Source organism: Lepeophtheirus salmonis, chromosome 3, assembly GCF_016086655.4.
Source record: "Lepeophtheirus salmonis chromosome 3, UVic_Lsal_1.4, whole genome shotgun sequence".
Classification (NCBI taxonomy): domain Eukaryota; kingdom Metazoa; phylum Arthropoda; class Copepoda; order Siphonostomatoida; family Caligidae; genus Lepeophtheirus; species Lepeophtheirus salmonis.
Window position 1 is genome coordinate 17,470,409 of NC_052133.2, and position 20,839 is coordinate 17,491,247.

Here is a 20,839-nt window from a genome sequence, read left to right on the forward strand (position 1 = left end):
TGTATATTAATAGGGTACCCCCAAATATGAATCTGTAGGTTCTTTTTTAGAAAGGCAATAATGTGGATCAAGGAAGGACAAATATCCTCTTCTTCTACTCATATATGAAATTCATATCAGATTAATGAAATCTTATACATTTTGGGTCTCGTTCCTATATATAATATATGTACCATCATAATATTGGCAGTTGATCCTCTTTCTATGAGAAAATGAGATCTTTTAATTAATATGCTAATATTACCATTTCTATAGTACATAGTAGGATACACACAAGGCAGGCATTTGAAAAAATGATAAAAATCATGGTTTAAATTATATGTACATATATGCATATTTTTTATAGATAGATAAAACATTCTAAACCCAGGTTAAAGTATGTAAGAGTAAAGATGATCTTTTCTTATAAATATATGCCTTGGATTACTTACATAACCTTATTGGAGAAAGCAAACTCATCTATTGAGGTTTTTTTTATGATGTTAGTTAATCAAACAACAACCAAGAATCTTCATTGTATCTCTCCACTTTTCTTACATCATAAAAACGAAGGAAAAAGGATCAAATTAACTTAAACCAATGATGTCACCATCAAGTAGCGTACATTAACTATTATCGTAATGAACAACTATTAAGTTTGAAGGGGACAAAAATCAAAAGCATTCTACGGGATATCTCCTTTCCCTTGTGAACTCCCGGGATTAAGGTTAATTGAAATACAAGGATATACCATAACGCGTGTAAGACTGGTGTTTAACTTCCACCACACTTTTAATATTGACGTTATAGTGGATGAGATGTTGCATGTTTTGTTAAAATCTTTTTTTCTTGCCCATCTGTCGGTAAGATACATTAAATTGAAAATTATAGCCATCCTAACGTCATAAACTATGAGTGATTGTGTGTTTTGTCATAATCTACCTGTGTTGCCCAGAAAACGGTACAATACGTTAGATTGAAAATTCTAGCAAGCCCGATGTCTATTAACCTTAGCTGCGAGGATTTCTACTCTAAAGAGGGGGTACCCAAAACTTGGAGTAGCACGACTTAATCACGAAAAATGTGATTATTATAGAATTAAGAAAAGACAACTCAAAACCAATTTGTGATATGTTTACTATACTTTGCTATTCTTCCTTCAAAGACTGGAGAAGCTTCGACACGCCAGGTAACAGATTGGCTTAACGATGAAGTCTGTGTCATGGCGTACCACGCTGTATTTATAGCAGCCCGGCGCTAATTCAAATTTGGATGAGAGGTGAGGTAGAGATTCTTGTCTAAGACACCCCAAACTCTGCAAAGTCCAAGGGTATGAGGTCAGGGCTGGAGGAAGGCCAGAAGTCAGTAGTATTGTTGCTGCAGAAGTTTTTGTTCTTCATGCCTGTATGGGACTTCTTGTTTTTTTGGACATTCTGGATGGAAACGCCAACGGTATCTAGACTGACTGACATGGGTTAAATACGAAACGTGCATATTTTTGTTTCCGTGGTCGATTAGTTACCTCATGAAATCTCGTCATGAAAAATAACGAGATTAAAGCGTATTTAAATACTAATGAAAGTTTTGTGTCCCCACTCTATATAATTTATTTTTGGAGGATGGGTTTTTACAAATGCCTTCATAGAAATTGCTTGCAAATAAAATTACAAAATATAACATTCCCGATGGGGTAGAGAGTCCATCCATCTCAATTACTTAACATACCGTGGCAAGCCAACGATCTGGCATTCTCATATAAAATAAAAGTACAATAAGTTTTATTTAAGAGTTAAACAGCTCTTAAAAATAGTATGTTTACTTATCCATTGATAGTAAATTCAAGGGAGTAAGTTATAGAAAAGATGAAGGAATGTTATGACGACTACTGTATAGTACACAGAAAAATAATTCATCTTGTTCCTACCCTTCTTCTGGGTAATCCATGATACAAGAAAATTATTGCCACATAGAAATTTATTAACCTCTTCTGAATAATAATTATAATAGTTTGGTAGGTGGGCAATTATGTCATCATCTATAACTCTTGAACTGTTTTCTATTTTAGCCCTTCCGACCGACAATTTTTGAAGTCGTTATTATTAAAACGATCTGATTAGATTAAAAGTAGCATTGTGTAATTTAAAAGGGATAATTTTTGCGAAATTAACATAAATAGAAACAAAAATATATATTCGATATGGACCAGTGACATAGAAAAATTAGGTCAAGAAATTTCTCACAGAAAAAGTTGGTCGAGATTAGTACCACTTAAAAAAACGTTCTTGATCGATCTCATTTAAAATTAAGTGTTGAAGGGCTTTATAAAGGAATGCTTGATAAAATTGATGATTTTCCAAATTATTAACATTGATACAATGACTTCATACTAAGTTTGAAGTGTATATATGTGCAGTGATGAATAATATATTATATGTCCTGTCGGTATATAACAATAAAAGAAATAAATAATCAACATGGGCACCCTGTCAATTTGAAGAATGTTGAGGAAGGAGAGTAGCTTAGCTGTCATAACGTTTTATTAGATCAGCTGCAAACAGCCGCGAGAGAAAAGAAATAAACCCAAATCCCACTCCAGATATAGCAAGTACATATAGACTGAAATCACTATGATGTCAACCTCAATTCGACTCAAAGTTCGACAGAGAGTTATAAATACCGAGCAAACCCTTATTTGTCATTTTCATGAGCACATTTATTAGTTATAACTTTATATTTAGATGTGCTCTCTTCAAGAATAAAACAATTAATGACGACGGCTAAAATGAAAATCTTGTTCAGATTACCAACTAAAAAAACCACTCCCGCTTTCTAAAACAATTTTTATTTATATTTATAACTGGTTATCAGTGAACATCGGCCAATTTAGTGAAACCGGATACATTCGTGGACTTTTTGAAAACTATTTGTCAAGGAGACAATCAATGACACTGGACTATCCAGGACTACTGTGTTCAAGGTCCAGAAGCTTGTCAAGGAGGGAAAAGATCTGAAAGACATGCCCATACCTTTGGAATGACTCAGGATTGGCTCGCTGCCAACATGCCATTTTGGAACAAAAACATTTGGCCACCTCAATCACCTGATTTGAATCCCCTTGACTACAGTATGTGGTGGCAAATTGAGAAGAAGGCCTGTGCTACCCGCCTCCCGAATTTGGACTCATTGAAGGCCAGTGTCAATGAGCAATGGGTAGCTATGGAAGACCATTACATCATCAATGTGTGCAAGGCCTTCCGCGGGCGCTTGGAGGGTGTCATAGCAGCTGATGGCGGTTATATTCAGTAATTATATTAAATTTTATACCAGAATAAATTCTCTATTATATAATTCTCAAAAAAAATACGGCATACGAACTTTATTACACATTTAATTATTTGCCACAAATAGTTTGCGTATTTATGCAACTACCGGTATGACTAAACCGAAAAAAACCCACAAAAAAACAAAATAGTCTCGAACTGAGTCCCGACACAAGTATCTATGTATAAATAGTCCGAAATCCAAGTATAGTATCGAGTCTTTGCTTTCAAATCCAAGTCAAGTATAAAGTCTTCATTAAGTTTAGTACAATTTTTTTTTTCTAATCTATATAGTTTTTGATGTCTCAAGTCTTTAAAATCTTTAGATTTGAATCAAAGTCGAGTAGCGAGTCCAAGTACTCACTTCGACCCTTTGGACTGGAGTTGTAGAAAACATGACCTTCTGATATGTAAATAAACAAAAATAAAAATGACATGGTGGCCATGAATATTTGAAAAAGTTTGGGGAAAGAACAACTTAGTTGTCATGCCGTTTTAATATGAGGTATGAGAGAAGGAAATAAATACAAATTCAACTCCGTATGTAGCAAGGATATTGACAGGAATGACTCCGTTTTCGATCCTCCATTCTAGTCTGAGTTCAACAAGAACCTACTCTTATAACCCCCCAATAAATCTTCAGTATCCCTCTCTATCTTCATGATCACATGCACTTTATACTTAGATGCTCTCTCTTCAATAAACAAACAATAATGATAAAGGCGTTGAAAAATAAAAACAATTCAGTTTGCAACTACAAAAAGAATGGCTCTGTTTGAATGTTAAATTTTCCACAAATGAGAGCAAGGAAAAGGCAGAAGCGGTAATTATGGTAGTACTGAGTTAAGACCCTTATTAACATCAGCTGCCTGTGACATGATTTTGGAGGGACCAAGATTATTTTTGCAATATAGAGGAGATCCTTCAACAATTATAGCAGCATTATTGGAGGGGTAATATTGTAAAAAATATATTTAAATATTACAAAATTATCATGCAATTTTAAAAAGTTACACCAAAAGTAAACGGGAATTCATCATTCAAAGAGATGTGAATACCATGCAAATCGTTACATTTATTGTATTACTCAACCTTTCGCCCAAAAAAGAAACAAAGAAACGGCCCGAAATCATCTAGTAGTTGGCCAAATAAGACAATCATGTATTCCTGTCCTTTTGGAAACGGAACATGAGTATACAGCAACTTATTACTTCATTTATTTTTCAAAAAGAATCAATAAAGAAATAGTTATAACGTATCAAGTGAGATGAATGAATCGACGGCTGGTAATAAAATACATAGACTATTTTTGTATTACCAAGGTAGCGCTGTGCACCACGATCTATTAAAGAATGAACAAAAATAAAAAATTGCGTTATTGAATTCCAAAACTCTTATTGCCAGAAAAATATCAAATTATGAACTTGTAGCTGCTGAAGAGATAAAAGCTGTTATCATCTCAGCTATTGAAAAGTATGCTGCCTTCTCTTTGATGGTTCCGGACACATCTGGATGGAAATATAGAGTGGACGTTCGAATGTATTACCCTTCAATCTCTGCAAAAATATTTCGACTCTTAAAAGTGGATTCTAAGAGATAATCTTACTATGGAGACTGTTTGTACATTTAATGCTGGATATTTTATTCTTATTTGCTCTTATTTTGGGGTTTTAGTTATATGCTTGTATGTGTGTTCTCAATTATGTATGATGAAGGATATTATTTAGTTGTTTTTGATCAGTAATATGTGTATATTGTTTAGGTAGTTTTTTAATTATTTTTGGAAAGGGATAATTATAAACAAAAATGTTTTTTAATGTGATCTTTTTACGTGATCCTTCTTCCTCCAGTGATTTCTTATGTAATTTGTGCCTATAACATGAAAACCTCAATAAAAAAAATAAAGGAAAAAAGACCGAAAGTACCGTTTTTCCTTTTCTTATCTTAAAACAGTTATTTTCCTCTATGTTTAGCCCATCCCAATATTATGAAATAAATTATGTAGGTACAGTCAGTTCTGATTTGTAGATAAAAATAAATACAGGTGTCATACTCGTGCAAAAAATGATTTAATGTTTAATAAAAAATATATTATGTCTGTTTCGAAAAACAATTCACTCTTTCATCAAAAATTACAAAAAACAAAATAATCTGTAGGAAAATTGAAAATATATATAGAATATAGACAAATGTATGAATGTTGTAGATATTTACAAAGAAAGAATTGCAACTTATAAATTATGAATCAGTATTTGGTATAATTTGTAATATTAGGTCTTCGTAAAAAAAATCAGTTCCATACAAAAGAAAAAAAGATAAGAAAAAAAAATGATGTCCATCCTAAGATCCTTACTCACACACAATATATATTTAATCCTTGGTCACCGTATTTCCCTGATTCTCTTCTTTCGAAAACGACTCGATAATGTCCGACTCCTGCCCTTTTAAATCGTTCAAATTAGTCTCTGATATAATTTCATCCTCCTCAGACTTGATTCGACTCGAAGACGTTTCTTCACTCGAAAGCGCTTCCAAAAAAAATCCACTCTGAATTTTGGACTCTTCCTTTCCCTCAGAGCTCCCCTTTACCTCCATTTTGGAACCATCCGGAGAGCCTCGAACATCCGGCTCAATGATATCTTTTTGTGTTTGAGTCTCAACAGTGCTGCTCATCGGAGTTAAGCTCGAGGGTTGACGCGAGAGTGGGGAAAAGAGAGTGTTAGCCGGATATGTATAATTTGTTTCTGGATACATTTCGTCGGGTCTCATGGGTCTCCGATTAAGATAATTCAATTGGTCCATGTATAGTAGAGAGTAAGGCTGTAATTGTTGAAAGCCAAGATTAGAGGTTGAGGGAGGTGGAGGGAGTCCAAAGTCATGAGGTAATGACACGGCTTGTTCATGACGTGTGTAATAGTGGCGAGGCTGAAAAGATTCCCCAGCGCCAGTTCCTCGAATGAAACAAGAGGAAGCGTCCTCACGTGATGATATACAAGATATCCCCTTTCTTCCTCCGGAGGATGATGAATTGGAACATAAGAGACTAGATCCAAAGCCTTCTTCCTCCTCTCTCAGTTTTTTGCTGCTGTTTCGTATGAGGCGATGACTTGGAGAGATGCAAGAGGTCGGAGAGGAAGATGAATTTTGCTCTTCAGAGGATTGTCTGCAAATCAAAATAAATCATACATTTTACCATTTGTCTTAAAAAGATCACAGTGCATATATAATATTTATAAACAAAACAGAGAAGTTTATCAAATTGAGTTTGTATAACTTGAAGATAAAATTTAATGAATCTCTAGGGACTCATCCCTTGGTCTGTACTCCTATAGATAAATATTCTATATTAAGAACATAATATACAAAACTATTATTATTATAATATAAAAACATTTAGATATGTATCAAAAAGAACGAAGAAGCTAAAGGCATTTAAAACAAGTAGGAGCAGATGATTTTCTTTCAATGCTTTATGGGGAAATAATTTTTTTTTTAGATGCCATACTCTAAAAGTTAATAAATTAGTATATATTTAGATTTCTATCATAGGATCCCGAGATTTTTGTGGGGTTATACACCTAACAAAATATCTAAAGAGCTGTTAATTTTTAAAACTTTGTTCCAAAAAATTTAACTTTCTGTAAATAGCTATAGATTTTTGAATTTCATTGTGAATAGGTGAACATTTTACTTTCTGTGAATAGCTATAAATGATTAATTTTTTTTTGTGAACAGTTGTGAATTTTTGAAATTTTTTTCCAATTTTTTTTTTTTTTTTGTGAATGCTGTAGATTTTTGATTTTTTTTTCCAAAAAATTTAAATTTCTGTGAAATACTATAGATCTTTGAATTTTTTTTGTGAACAGCTGTGGATTTCTGAAGTTTTTTTTAACGAAAAGTTAAACTTTCTGTGAATAACTATGGATTTTTAAAATTTTTTCGGAAAAAATTTGTTTATTGTGAATCAAAGTATAATATTTTGGATTCCCCTAAGGCTAGTGATTAGTATAATTCTTTATTAGTTTTGCAGAATAGCAAACATTTATTAATTTTGCACTTGTGCAAAATTATTAGTATGCATAAAATTTGGAATGTCTAATTCAAATATGGATTTTCGAAAAAAAAAATCAAAAAACTTTATATTTAATTTTAGAAATTTTTCCCAAAAAATTTCATTTATTGTCATCAGCTCATGATTTTTGAAGTTTTTTTTCCAAAAAAATTAATATTTGGATTTTTTTAATTAATTGAACCTCCCCCCCCCCCAAACACACACACAAAAAAATTATATATATTTATATAATCCCGCAAACGCCTCTGTATTAAAAAAATACTTATGATATTGTGTTCAATTTACATATTGTTCTTGATGAAGTTGATTTCAATCTCACTATAAAAAACAATACCATTTGCTGAGCCGCACTGTAGAATGCTTGCCTAATTGTCTACTTTTTAGATGAAAGTGATCAATGAGCAAAGTTTTCAATTAAATCTCTGCATTATAACACTAGAATGAATGCCTTTGGGAAGAGGATTTAGTATATTAATAAGCTAAGACGATGCAGTTTTACTACAAGACTCATGGGACATAATAGATATACAATCAACATCTACAATAGACATAAATAAAAAGTTTTTTTATCTAAACGTTCCTATTGGACCCAGTGATGGCTGCTATTCATTATTGATTTTTAATTATCATTTTTTAATAAAAATAGCCAAACATTCAACAGTGTGCCTTAGCAAATCATACAGCTTTTTACAGTAAGATTTAAATCAACATCATCAAGGACAACATGTACATAATATCATAAGTATTTTTTTTGAATACAGGGGCATCCACAGGAATATATATATATATTCTTTTATTTGACTTACTTAAGAATTTACTTTAAAGTTAATATTTCAAAATAAACTCAAAAGTTCAAAAATAACTTAATTTATTCGTTTAATATTAAATACTTCAGTGAACAAATTCTAACTACAATTTTATACCATAAACATAATTCATCCATAATATTATTAAATAATAAATGTTATTTATTATTTAATTAATTACAATTAAATGGACTCGGTAATAAAGTTTGTTAGAGACCAGTTCCCACATTTACTGGCAATAAACCTTCTTCTATTTATGTCTTTCGAAAAGCTAAACATTTTTATGGACAATAATTCACTTTTTATTCGTAGCTGATTGTTTGTATAAAATGCACTGCCCTAATTATGACCGTTATGAAAATTATATTACAATTATTGGCTAAATATACAAAATAATAAATTAATTGACATGGACAAAAAATATTTATAAAATCTCAAAGACCTTTCTATTATAAATTTATGGTGCAGATAATTTTAAGTAAATCAGGATCGAGAAGAAAAATACATGTGTTTTTTCTTCTGAGTTTGAATCATAAAGCTCCGTACATTATAAAAAACTGTTGTTGTTTCTTTCAAAGGCAGTATTGCAAACAAATATATCCCACTTCCAACAAAGATATAAACAAAAAAACTTTTATCTGCGCGGGCTATGACATCTCGGGCATTTTCAAGAAGCTCATGCTCAACCGCCAAACCATTTGCCGGTTTAGCTAGCGCCTCGATGATGGGTAGAATAGTCAAGGAAGCCCCCGAAGCTGCCAAACATTCTTTTGAGGCCAAACCGGCCATACCCATGGACAAATTAGCAAAAAATAAGTCCTTAGACCAGTATACCGTGTTAAAAGTGGTCAAGGCATTTGGGAAAAAGTTGAGAGATTTGAAAAGAGACCATTCTTGACTAAAAAGCATGAACAATTCTGCTTGGAATATTATTGGTGCCTTAATGTCCATATCAAAGGCCAGACTTTAGGCCACTGGACTACAGTATCTGGTGGCAAGTATAATTCAAAGCCTACCGAGTCCCCCACAGAATTAATACTGGTCTCAAATTTTCTGTGAATAAGGATTGTCAAAAAATGAGCATCAACTAGATTTCACTCGTGTTTACGGCTTTTTGGCCCAGATTGGAGGATGTCATTACAGTCAATTACGGCCAAGTCATCAAATAATAATATTGTATACATTTCACTTAATAATAAAAAAAGATTCAGTCTTAGATATATGAAATAACATCCACTCTTGCTTCCTTCAATCTAAAAGAATGTTCTATTAAGGGAATTAGGGACCATTCTGTGACCAATTGATACAATTAGAGTATTCAGTGAGTTGATACAATTTAACAGAATTAAGTGAAACGTTGGTTCTTTCGTAAAAATAAATCGCTAATTGTCGTAAAAAGCTTTTTAAAATGTAACATTGATTTGACATAAGAGCCATCTATCAAGCAAAAATTATATATATTTGAATGAACATATATAATATTCATATTTTTGATCTAAGAAATAACAATTTATTTATACTAATGAAATATTGCAAAGAGTTTTACATGTAGCATCGAGTGTGTATATGAGATGGGTAGTATTTATTGTTCCCTAATATATATCATATTCATATTTTTGATCTAAGAAATAAGAATGTCATTGAAATTTGCAGGAGTTTTGCATGTAACATCGAGTATGTATACCTAAGTCTCATTCAGGTAGCGCTGTAGAGATTAAGGTATTCTAGAACTCATCAGTAATATTTTTTTTCTTTCTAAAGCTGTTATTATTATTCTTGAGGAGAAAACATCTATGTATTGAGTAACTAAATGTGAGTGTGCTAATGGAAAACGGTGATCAACAACATATTGGTTCTGTAGCTGCCTTCGATCTTTTTAAGAGATAGTTTGTCTGTTTGATGCTACATAATAACTCTGGGCAAGGCGGGGTACTACAGCTAGCATTGAATAAATATCCCTTTGATGTCTACCCTGTTCCTTTAAATATATTCAGATTTCAATGAAGTACAGCATGCAAGGTGCTGCAAGACTTATTCAATACCAAGTATGTGCGTATATAGAATATTCAATATACAAGTCATAGCAATTTTGAATAATATTAATAATAAAACCATCCTAATAATGTTATGTAAATTGATTTTTTTTAGTAATATAATGTTTCAATTTGATAGGAAATACATACCTATATAAATATATTAGATATGTTAGAAATATAAATGTCATCTTATATAATATTCAATATAATATTTTTATTATTATCATTAAAATAAGCTATATGTATGTACATAACTGCATAAAATATTTCATTTTATCCCTAGTTTAAATTGAATATACTCTTTTTTTGTATGCATAGGGATGCAATTGTTATAGAAGTTTATTATTTAATTCCCTTGTTGATAGTCAAATGTCTTCCTAAGATATTTAGAAACTCGTATCATATCTAAATATGTAGATAACTATGTCTAGAAAACGTTCTTATCTTTGTTATATCGATGAATAAAGTAGTAGAAAATAAGACTTGCGGGTAAGTTTAAAAAAGACAAGTGAAAAATAATTAGATGCCTCTGATAATTTGAAGAATGTTTGGAAACGAGTAAAGTTTCAAATTGAGTAGTGAGGCGTAGCTATTGATTAAGTTCCTTGTTGTATTTATGTATACCTTTTTCTCCACGACAGATATCGCTTTTTATGATGCCACCATGGAATTCTAGGGACATGGAAAAATCACACATGCAGCTTAGCTTGTTTCCCCCCACCAATCACTCCTTTATATTCCCCTCAGGGGGGAGAGTAAAAAGGGTAATTCCAGGTCACTAGATTTCCATGAATACCACGGACGAATTCATTTCCATCATTTTTCTCGCCTGACCAATGCAACTTTTTTTTTCCTTTGCAGAAGTGACTTTTTAAATTTCGTAAAAAGAATGAATTTATGGAGGTTGCATTGTTAGTCATATAGAGCAGGGCTTCTCAACCTTTTTTAGTGATGCACACCTTTAAAATATTTATTCAACCCAAGTACATCTTTACCACCATAAAGCATTTTAAGTTTTAGTGACAGGGGTTATATTTTGGAGTGAGAGAGAGGCCTTGTTTTTTGGATTTTCTTTGAAAATAAATCAAAAAATCCTGTACTATTCACAAAAAAATTAATTTATTTGGAAAAAAATTTCAAAAATCCATATCTATTCTCAATAAATTTAAATTATCCATATTTATTCTCAAAAATTAAAAATCCACAGCTGTTCACACAAAATGAAATTAAAAAAAAAAAATCAATTATAAAATTTTTAGAAAAAAAAATCAAATATTAAATTCTTAGAAATTCAATATTAAATTTTTTAGAGGATAATTTAAAAATCCAAAGCTTTTCACAGAAAATTAAATTAAATTTCAAATATTAAATTTTTTCAAAAAAACAAAAAAAATAAACTATTGGAGTATTAGGAGAGGAGTTGTAATTTTTTTACGACATTCCAACAATTAGCACTTTTGAGAATCATGAAAAATATATAAGGTCTCATTATATGAAGAATATATATTAATAATATATATTCTTCACTTTTCCTCGTCTCGCTAACCTTAGCAAAGCGTATTACTTATTATTGAAAAGTTGTGGTAATAGAATATTAAACTATATGCTGTCACGGTCTCCAATTTTGAGATAGAAAGAAAAATTATGGCGTGCGGGCAAACTTATACAGGATACACAAATCAAGTACCAGTGAATTATTTCCTCTATTTAGCAAGATGGGTTTAATAGATAAAATATTGAAGAAACTAATGAATTAAGATTCAATAACAATTCAAGGACTTTTTTTCCAAGGATATATCAGGAATAATCAAATGAATAATTATTCTTACCTATATTCATCTATGATGTTCTCCATGGCAAGTCTGTATGAACCTTGAGATGAAGACTCTGAGAAGCTCTTATTGGACGAAACAGCATATCCAGGCTTTATCAAATCCGGTTGTTGCTGTGCTTGGCTCTGCTGTTGATTGGACGATGAGGAACAAGAGGATCCATTCACTGAGAATCCTGTCCCCATTTGAATGTACCTCGGCATTTTGGAGGAATTTCCATTAGGGCCTATCTTATTTGTGGAGCCGTTTTTTCGAAGTAGGATTCCTCCAATTTTTGTTGAATCATTCATCTTCTTTAGATCCGTAGTAGCTGAGGACACTATAATAGAAGTTCCATCTCCTCCGTTAACTGACCGTGAATTCCCTCTATTCTCAAGTCTTTGTCGGCATATTCGGAGAAGGAGTATTCCGGCTGTAGTAAGGACGAGGATGAGTATAATGATAATGGCTATTGCCACTCCCACAAAATATTCCAATGGCAGCTGTAATAAGAAAGAACAACATCTATTATTATAATAAACTCAAACAAATCTGATGATTACTAATATTGGGCTTTGTTCTGGAAATCCTTCACGGACCTGACACCTTTTTAACTTTTGTTAAACAGAAACCTTTTAACAGAACTTGGACCAAATTTGTTTGGTCCAAGTTCTGTCTTGTAATAAAATTCGATTTACACACAAAATACTTATTTTTTTGGGTTATTTATAGCATATAAATGCAGCCCAGAATGGTCTATTGTGACTAATTCTATAAACATACTTTCAAAATTCGTGGAGAGGCTACGAGGGGATTTGCTACTTTGAGAGTAAAGTTAGAGGTGGACTCCCCAGCTTTATTCCATGCCTTGCAGTAGTAGGTTCCATTGTCACTCGCATCTGTATTAAAAATAATGAGCTCACTCCGAGAGGAGGGCCTTCCCTTCTCTAATAGGATCTTCCTCTTGGAGTCCCCGATGGAGGCCTCGTACTCATCACGAAATAATCTCTTTCCATTAAAGGTCCAAGATATTTGACTCATTGGATCCGCTATGACCTTGCAGAGAATGGATATGTTCTTTCCATATGGGACAGTGAGGAACATGGAGGTAGGGGAGAGTTGAGGCTTACAGGCAAACTCTGTGAGACTCAGGGATTGAACTCTTAAACCTAAGAGACGGCGTGGTCCGATACAAGCAGGTTCAACTGGACGGGGAACATATTGATTCTTGGTGAGCCAATGACGAAAATTTCTTAGTCGACAGTCACACATCCACCTAATAATTTGAAATAATACAATATACATTAATAATACGAAGAAATTACATGTGTGGTAAATTAGCACAAAAAAAATCTTACGCAAAAATCAAGATGTGGAGAAATGTTCAATTTATTGTTCACATCATAGAGATATTTGGGTCTATTATATAGGGGCTGTATTCAAATTTCTAGGATGATTTAGGATACACAAGAGTATTCACTATTTAATTCAACTCACTGTTTTAATTTTTTATTTCTGCAAATTTCAAAAAATTTACAGTGTTCAACCTTTTATTTGTTGTGACACATATTCATGCTATTTTGCAGAAATGTAATTAGGTCTTTCAATATTTTTTATCCCACTCTTATATTAATGTTTTATTTAAAAAAATTTCAGTTTCTATAATTATATTTTGGTAATAAATAACTTTTTGTTATATAAATAACGCAGTACTGATTTCAATAAGGCCCTTTTATGAGAGCTCTGCATAAAAAGTATTGTATTTTTTGCAACCCTAACCACATAAAATAAATACAAGTGGGATTCATTTCCCAATTATTTTTAAACTCTTATTTCCTTTGGTTGTTTGTTAAGGACCAGGATTACAGAAAAGGTTACAAATCTATTTTGATCAAACTCAGCATGAAGAATATATATGACCGCAGTAAGAACCCATTTAATTTTGAGAGGCTAAAATTAGGATTTTTACACAAAGGGTAAAAAAATGCATAATCAACCATAGCTTTTGAACAAATAGAGATACATAACTTAATTGGATTTTAGGTTGATGTTTTGGACTCTACCGAGTGCCCATTATATTTCTAAAACGTTATGGTACCTGCACAATAATATTGAATTGAAATCAGCTCTTAGTCTACTACTTCTCAAAGTGCCCCATTATGCCCTTTAAAATCAAATCAATCAATTTTGACTACTTTAAGTGCAATTTGCTCAGTCTCCAAAGGATTAATCAGAATGTTGTGCTGATAAAAAGTGGCGACAATTTGTCGTAGAATACAAAGGTAATCCAGGTTTCATTATGAGAAAAATCATTTGGGCTTACTTTTGTGTTTTGTGTCACCTATTATGTAACATGAAATATGTTTTGACGTAATTGTGCACATATTACGTCATATGCAATAGGTTCTAGAACACTTTCTCTATCCCATTTTTTTTTTTTGTTTAATTCATTTTTAGTATTTGACCGGAACAATTTGACTGCATTCACAAAAACCTTCATTTATGTTGTAAAAATAAAGTATAATGATTTTTTTTCCTACACCCAGTATTTGATAATGATTCATATTGCAATACTATGTAATTTTCTATTACACTATTCCAAACTCAAATACATTTTGACAATTAAAAGTCAGAGACAACATTGGGATTAAGAAGTCTCAATTAGGACTTGCCCAGATACAAAACAGCTCTAACAGATTCGATATAGACGATTGATTCATTCGTATTATCCATTGAATCTCAATCATTGATTGATTTACTTTTTCTCTTTTTAATTTATTTGTTTAATTAATTATTGGGCAGTTGTTATGATTTTTGTTCTTATAGCCTTTTAAGACAACTGTTGAAGCATCCTTAAAATGAAATGAATCAATTATTAATTAATCGACACTTAATTCAAATAATTAAATATGGAATCTTTTAAAATTGATGTAACATGAATGGGAATCATAATTACAAAGCAATTCAGGGCGAATCATTATCAAATATATTTAAAAAAAAAATCCGGGATGTGGCTTTCGACAAATGAGGTATTTGGAAAAGTATCTGCCCATTGATGCAATCGTTCTCTTTCTTATTATAATATGTAAGTCTTTTTATATTAAATTATTTGCTCAAATCATTAAAATAATTGCATGCACAATATCCTAAAGCATATTTTGTTGAAATTCTTTTGTTTTTGAAGCAATCTAGTATCGTCGTGCATGCATACATATCTAAATTGTAGTACATCCTACGGAATAAATAGTAGCACATCTGCATGCTCAATAGGTAAGGCCATAATAAAAAATGAATTTCTTTCTTAAAAGGACTATAAAACCATTTTAGAGTCGATATTTACTTTTATATCAAATATTAATAGAGCAATAAATACCAAATTATGTATTTCTCTACATTTATTGTCTTTCTGTGAGTGGAAGCACCCATAAATTATGTCAAGTCACGTGGATTCCCAAATGAAATATTATGTAATTATTTATTAATAAAGGATCATGATGATTATACGATGGTTAGAGTTATTAATCCTTTGCAATTTTTATTGTGTGAGTTGGTTATTGTTGCTAATCCGAAGGAGGTTCTTTTTTATTTTCTAAAGCTCTTATCTTTATTCTTAAATTCTTGAAGATATAATAATATGTGAGTAAGGAGTGTTCGTGTCATGATCATGAATAATCGAGAATAACACTCAGGATTTGTTGGGGAGATATCATTGCATCCCGAAAAAAATACTTTTGGGTGTGGACTTCATGCTGAAACGATCATTGGCCCATATTTTTTTTGTTAATGATAATAATTGCCAAGTTAATGGAAATTGAAATCTATATCACACCATGATAACTGATCTTTTTTGGCCCCAATTGCAAGGTATGGGCTTGGCAAACGTGTGGTTTCAACAACTTGTGACACAGAAAACGCTACAATCGATTTATTGCAAAAAAAAAAAAAAATGTAAATACGTTATTTCTAGAAATGGACCCGTTGATTACCCGCCTCGATCGTACGTTTTAATGCCTTTAGATTATTTTCTTTTGGGTAAGTGAAGTCATTGGTTTATACCAATAAGGCGGCGACGTTAGAAGAGCTCAAAGAAAATATCTAACGCAAAATTACTGCAATTTGGTCAATTTATCGGAAAAAGTAGTGCAAAATTGGGTTGAGCGATTGCACTTCTGGAAACATACATGTGGAGTTCACGCTGGATAAATCAATTTTTATGCATGAACGTATATCTTTATAATTTATATATATATATTTTTTTACAAAATCTTTAACTATTTGTGTTTTATTTATAAAAAAGTTGAAGCGCTCTTAATGGAAACCCCTTTATTAGTTTAAGGGTAATTTCTTACTAAATAAAATGAATAAATTTCCACTAAATCTTGATGAAACTTCATCAAAGGTCTTTAAGAATATTAATAAAAAGATTAAGCCTCGGCATTAAGCAAATTCTCTATGCCAATGATAAACAGTGATATTTAATGTATTAAAAATCCCTATCAAATCTCTAAATTTGTTCATTTTTTTTAAAGAGATTAGGAACGAGAAAAATAGGATAATTAGAGAAAAAGATCAAATTATTTCCATTGTAATAGTTAATTTTTATATACGATATGAAAAAAAGATTATATAATGGTGTAATAACATATTTTGAATACATTTAAGGGTTAGATAAATATATACATATATAATATAACTAGGCAATTGAAGGATTGGATAGATACTAAAAAAACTCTAATGGGAAAACGAGATTATTTTTTTTTAAAGGATTTCTTTGCTAAAACAGATAATTTTATAAAGTATAACCATTTTTTTATTTAAAAAAAAATCCTCCGAACGCCCATGGGTATAAGTCATTTTATTTGAAAGTCCCTTTTGGCATACAATAGTTCCCTATTTGACATAATATTAACGTAAAAAGGCTTTTCATTCTTATAAAATTTGGTTGTTTAGACCCCCAAAATGTCCGACATCAGCAATGATGACGTCATGTGAAAATGCTCTATAATATATAGTACAATTTGCCACGCTTCCCTTAACAAAATGATGTCCTTATTATTAAAAGGTTAACAAAATTGAATTTCAACTTTTCAATATGCATATATATTAGTATTGGGTTTGGTCTGGAAAACCTAGACCGGCCTGAGACCAATATATTTTTTGTTGGACGGAATAAGTTTTTATGTGGAATACTGATTTTTTTCTACTCAAAATTTGATTCAAGTCTATAAAAAGTATAGCTGTAATAAAATTTATATAAAAGATAAGATATTGCGATACGATATAATTGCATAATAATATTGACACTTTTTTGAATATCAATAGGGATTAAATCTTGCTTTCACAAGGGTTCTTAGAAAAAAAGAGACAAACTAGGGATGTAAAAATCGTCAAAATTCTAGTCAGCATACGAACATTTAAAAAAAAAAGTATTTGTTGTTAAAATGTAAGATATTAGATGACGTGTATAAAATATATCATAAAAAAGTAGGAACGATTTTTAATAGTTGGCAATCTCAATTGTTTTTTTTTATTTCCCTAAATTGCTATTATTATGATTTAATCCTAGAGCAAGGATCATCTTAGTATAAACTAATAATTAGCGCTTGTGCACATGATGACAGAAAGTAAATGGGAGAGATTTCTCGAAAGTTAGTAGTATTGTTCTACCAGAACTTATTAGTTCAGTCCAATATTAGGAAAGGTGCCATATGTCTTTGGGATCGGTCTTTAAGATCATCGGTCCTTTGTACGTCCAGGACTAGAACTGATTAAAAAAGAAGAAATACATTTTAGTGACGTCATGAAGGACCAAACTTTATTGGAATGATAATGCAGGACTAAACTGTACTGGACCAATACAGAACAAGACGGGACTGACGCCACACTAGCTATAAGGATTGACATTAGAATAATCCCAGTTTATATGTCCTTGCTGTATACGGAGTGGGATTTGTTTCAATTTCTTTCATCTCACGGGTTCTTCACGTCATCAGAGCTATGCTGCTCTGCTCCCAAAGATTTTTCAAGTTTTCAGTGATACCACATTAATTTTCTGTTTCTTTTATTTTTATATATCGGCAGGACATCACGGGATAATAGTGCTCTTATTAATGAATTATTTCTCCCTATTTTGCCATTTCAGACGTACTAACGATCTAGGAGCCCAATAGTTTTTAATGTGATCTATATCAGCAGATATGTTCTCTATCAAAAGTTGCCAACACATACTTTCCTTTTTTATTTATACTAACAAAGATTGTGACATTTTTACATCTTTAAACCTAAGTCAGAGAAGAGAAAATGACTCCCAAATTTACACCTTCTCCAAACTTGTACAATTATATCCTCACATGTGTAAAAAGGCACCCATTTTTACTTCTCTAATCCTGATGCAACAAAATACTGTGATAATCCTAATAAAAGTGTATAAATACTCAAAAAAGTTCGGATCAAATATGATCAACAGCCAGATTTCAAACGAAAAAAATGATACAAACTCGTAGTCAGCATCACAAGTTCAAATATAATTATATATAAATAGAGCTCTACATATTTTTGAAAGTGTAAAATTCTGTAGGTTTAAGTAATGTAAAAAATTAACCTATTGTTCTTAAATTTTCATTATATATTTGGACAAAAGAATAAAGAAATCTTACTTGTCTAAATTTGTGTGACACGTTACTCTGAATAATGTATTACTATCGACGAGTGCCTAGATGGCAAAACTGTATGAAACATATAGGTATGTATTAGGCCATAATTATCACAAATAAATCTCATTTAATGAATTCAAACTCCAACATGGATACTAATATATAACAAATTACAAAAATATTAACGATAATAAAGAAAAGTTATTTTTAAAATGAAACATTGTTGAATAATGTATGTTGAATTGAACAAAATGCTTTTGTCATGCATTTCTTAAAAATTTATTTCCGTTTCTAATTTAATCTAAATATTTTTTCACAATATTTGAAAGAATTTCATTTAAGATATATCAAATTTTATTTGTCTAACGTATCTCTAGATCATTTTATTCCTTCTTCTCTTTTGGGCATTTATTATTTAAAAAGTGTGCAAAAATAGTTTATATGCAGAGATAAGGGATTATACATTTTATTATTTTAGATATTATCTGTTTGAGGGATATATTCACTATGTCATATCATATATCTTCGAATCAAAACATGAACTAAATGATTCTGAGAAAATATGTTTATATTTTAACATTTAAAGCTATTTTATATTCGGCAATAGCTTGTAAAGAAATAATGATTAGTAATTGGACGATTACAAAAAAAATCCCGATGACCATTCCCATGCAATTTTAAAAATTCTTGATGCCAATTCCAATTCATTAATATTACAAATAATAGTTAAAATACCATTTTGAGCAGCGGTGTCCACAAAATGATATATTTATATATATATTTTTTTTTTTGGAGGTGTTATAATTTTTTGGAAAAAATTTTAAATATACAATCTCATATTTTTTAAATTGAAGTTTTCATTTTATATCCACAAATTACATAAGAAATCAATGAGGGAAGAAGGATCACTTAAAAAGATCACATAAAAAACATTTTAGTTTATAATTATCCCTTTCCGAAAATAATTAAAAAACTACCTAAACAATATACACATATTACTGATCAAAAAACAAATAAATAATATCCTTCATCATACATAATTTAGAAAACACATGCAAGCATATAATGAAAACCAAAATAGGAGCAAATAAGAATAATATGAGAAGCTATCCACCATTAAAAGTACAAACAGTCTCCATAGTAAGAGTATCTCTAAGAATCCACTTTTAAGAGTCCAAATATTTTGCAGAGATTGATAATGACACCTCTATATTTCCATCCAGATTCAGATGTGTCCGGAACCATCAAGGAGAAGGCAGCATACTTTACAATAGCTGAGATGATAACAGCTTTTATCTCTTCAGCAGCTACAAGTTCATAATTTGATATTTGTCTGGCAATCAGTATTTTGGAATTCAATAACGCTAATTTCAACGTCTCCGTCTTTCCTGGGGATCCCTTTCATTTTGAAAATCCAAAGAAAACTAGTGCTTTTGTGAATTTTTATTCTTGACCATCTAGTCCCTGACGTTTAAGGAAATAAATGGTTTTAGAATTCGAACACTGGTACAATCTACAAAAGCGTGTATGGAGGAGTTGAAAGTTTTTCTACAGTTTTTACATGGAGCATTATAAAAAAATAAGGCCAGCCAAGATTTGAAACTGAGCAGTAAATTTTTTGTCGTGGTAAATATATAGTTAGGATCTCTCATTTTATCCAAAGATTTTGGGACAAAAAATTTACTGTGCAGTTTTTGAAAGGTCTATTCTTGATGTTTATATTTCTCTAAGGAAATATGTCATCAGGACTTAGAAGTTTAACAATATCAATGAAATTGAGTTCCCCTACATACTTAGGTAGTCCGAATCTTTTATCGATATCTACATTCATGTCACCTATAAGTATACATAGAAGGGAATCACACCGAACATTGTACAACATTGATTCGTAGAAAGCATGTTATATTTGGTTCATAAACATTAATCAAGGAAAACCTTAAGCTATTGTTATTAACTTCAATTATTTGCCATTGACTCTTGGATGAGTACTTTTTGGACATGGAAGAGCACTCCAGTTACTTAGAAACCAGTAATAGAATGCCTCTAGAAGAGTCAGACCAAGTAAAAAAATAATCGAAATCATGAGGAAGACAAAACCCACAAGAACTTTTATAGGTTGAAGAAACCTTGGTTTTTACTTCTAGTAAACAAATTATGGTAGG

At 31.2% G+C, this 20,839-nt stretch overlaps 1 protein-coding gene across 5 annotated transcripts in view; it reads right to left on the reverse strand.

Moving 5' to 3' along the window:
- Positions 1 to 5,351: 5,351 nt before the first annotated feature.
- The window catches only part of LOC121114006 (uncharacterized), a 393,698-nt gene continuing 378,210 nt past the window's right edge, over positions 5,352 to 20,839 (reverse strand). For all 5 annotated transcript variants that reach the window (XM_071887096.1, XM_071887094.1, XM_071887095.1 and 2 more), the window contains 3 exons: positions 12,808 to 13,300; positions 12,043 to 12,527; positions 5,352 to 6,462 (listed from right to left, as the gene is read on the reverse strand). In XM_071887096.1, coding sequence (XP_071743197.1) covers positions 5,670 to 6,462; positions 12,043 to 12,527; positions 12,808 to 13,300 — 1,771 coding nt within the window. In that variant the 3' untranslated portion in view covers positions 5,352 to 5,669. The remainder of the gene's footprint in view (positions 6,463 to 12,042; positions 12,528 to 12,807; positions 13,301 to 20,839) is intronic.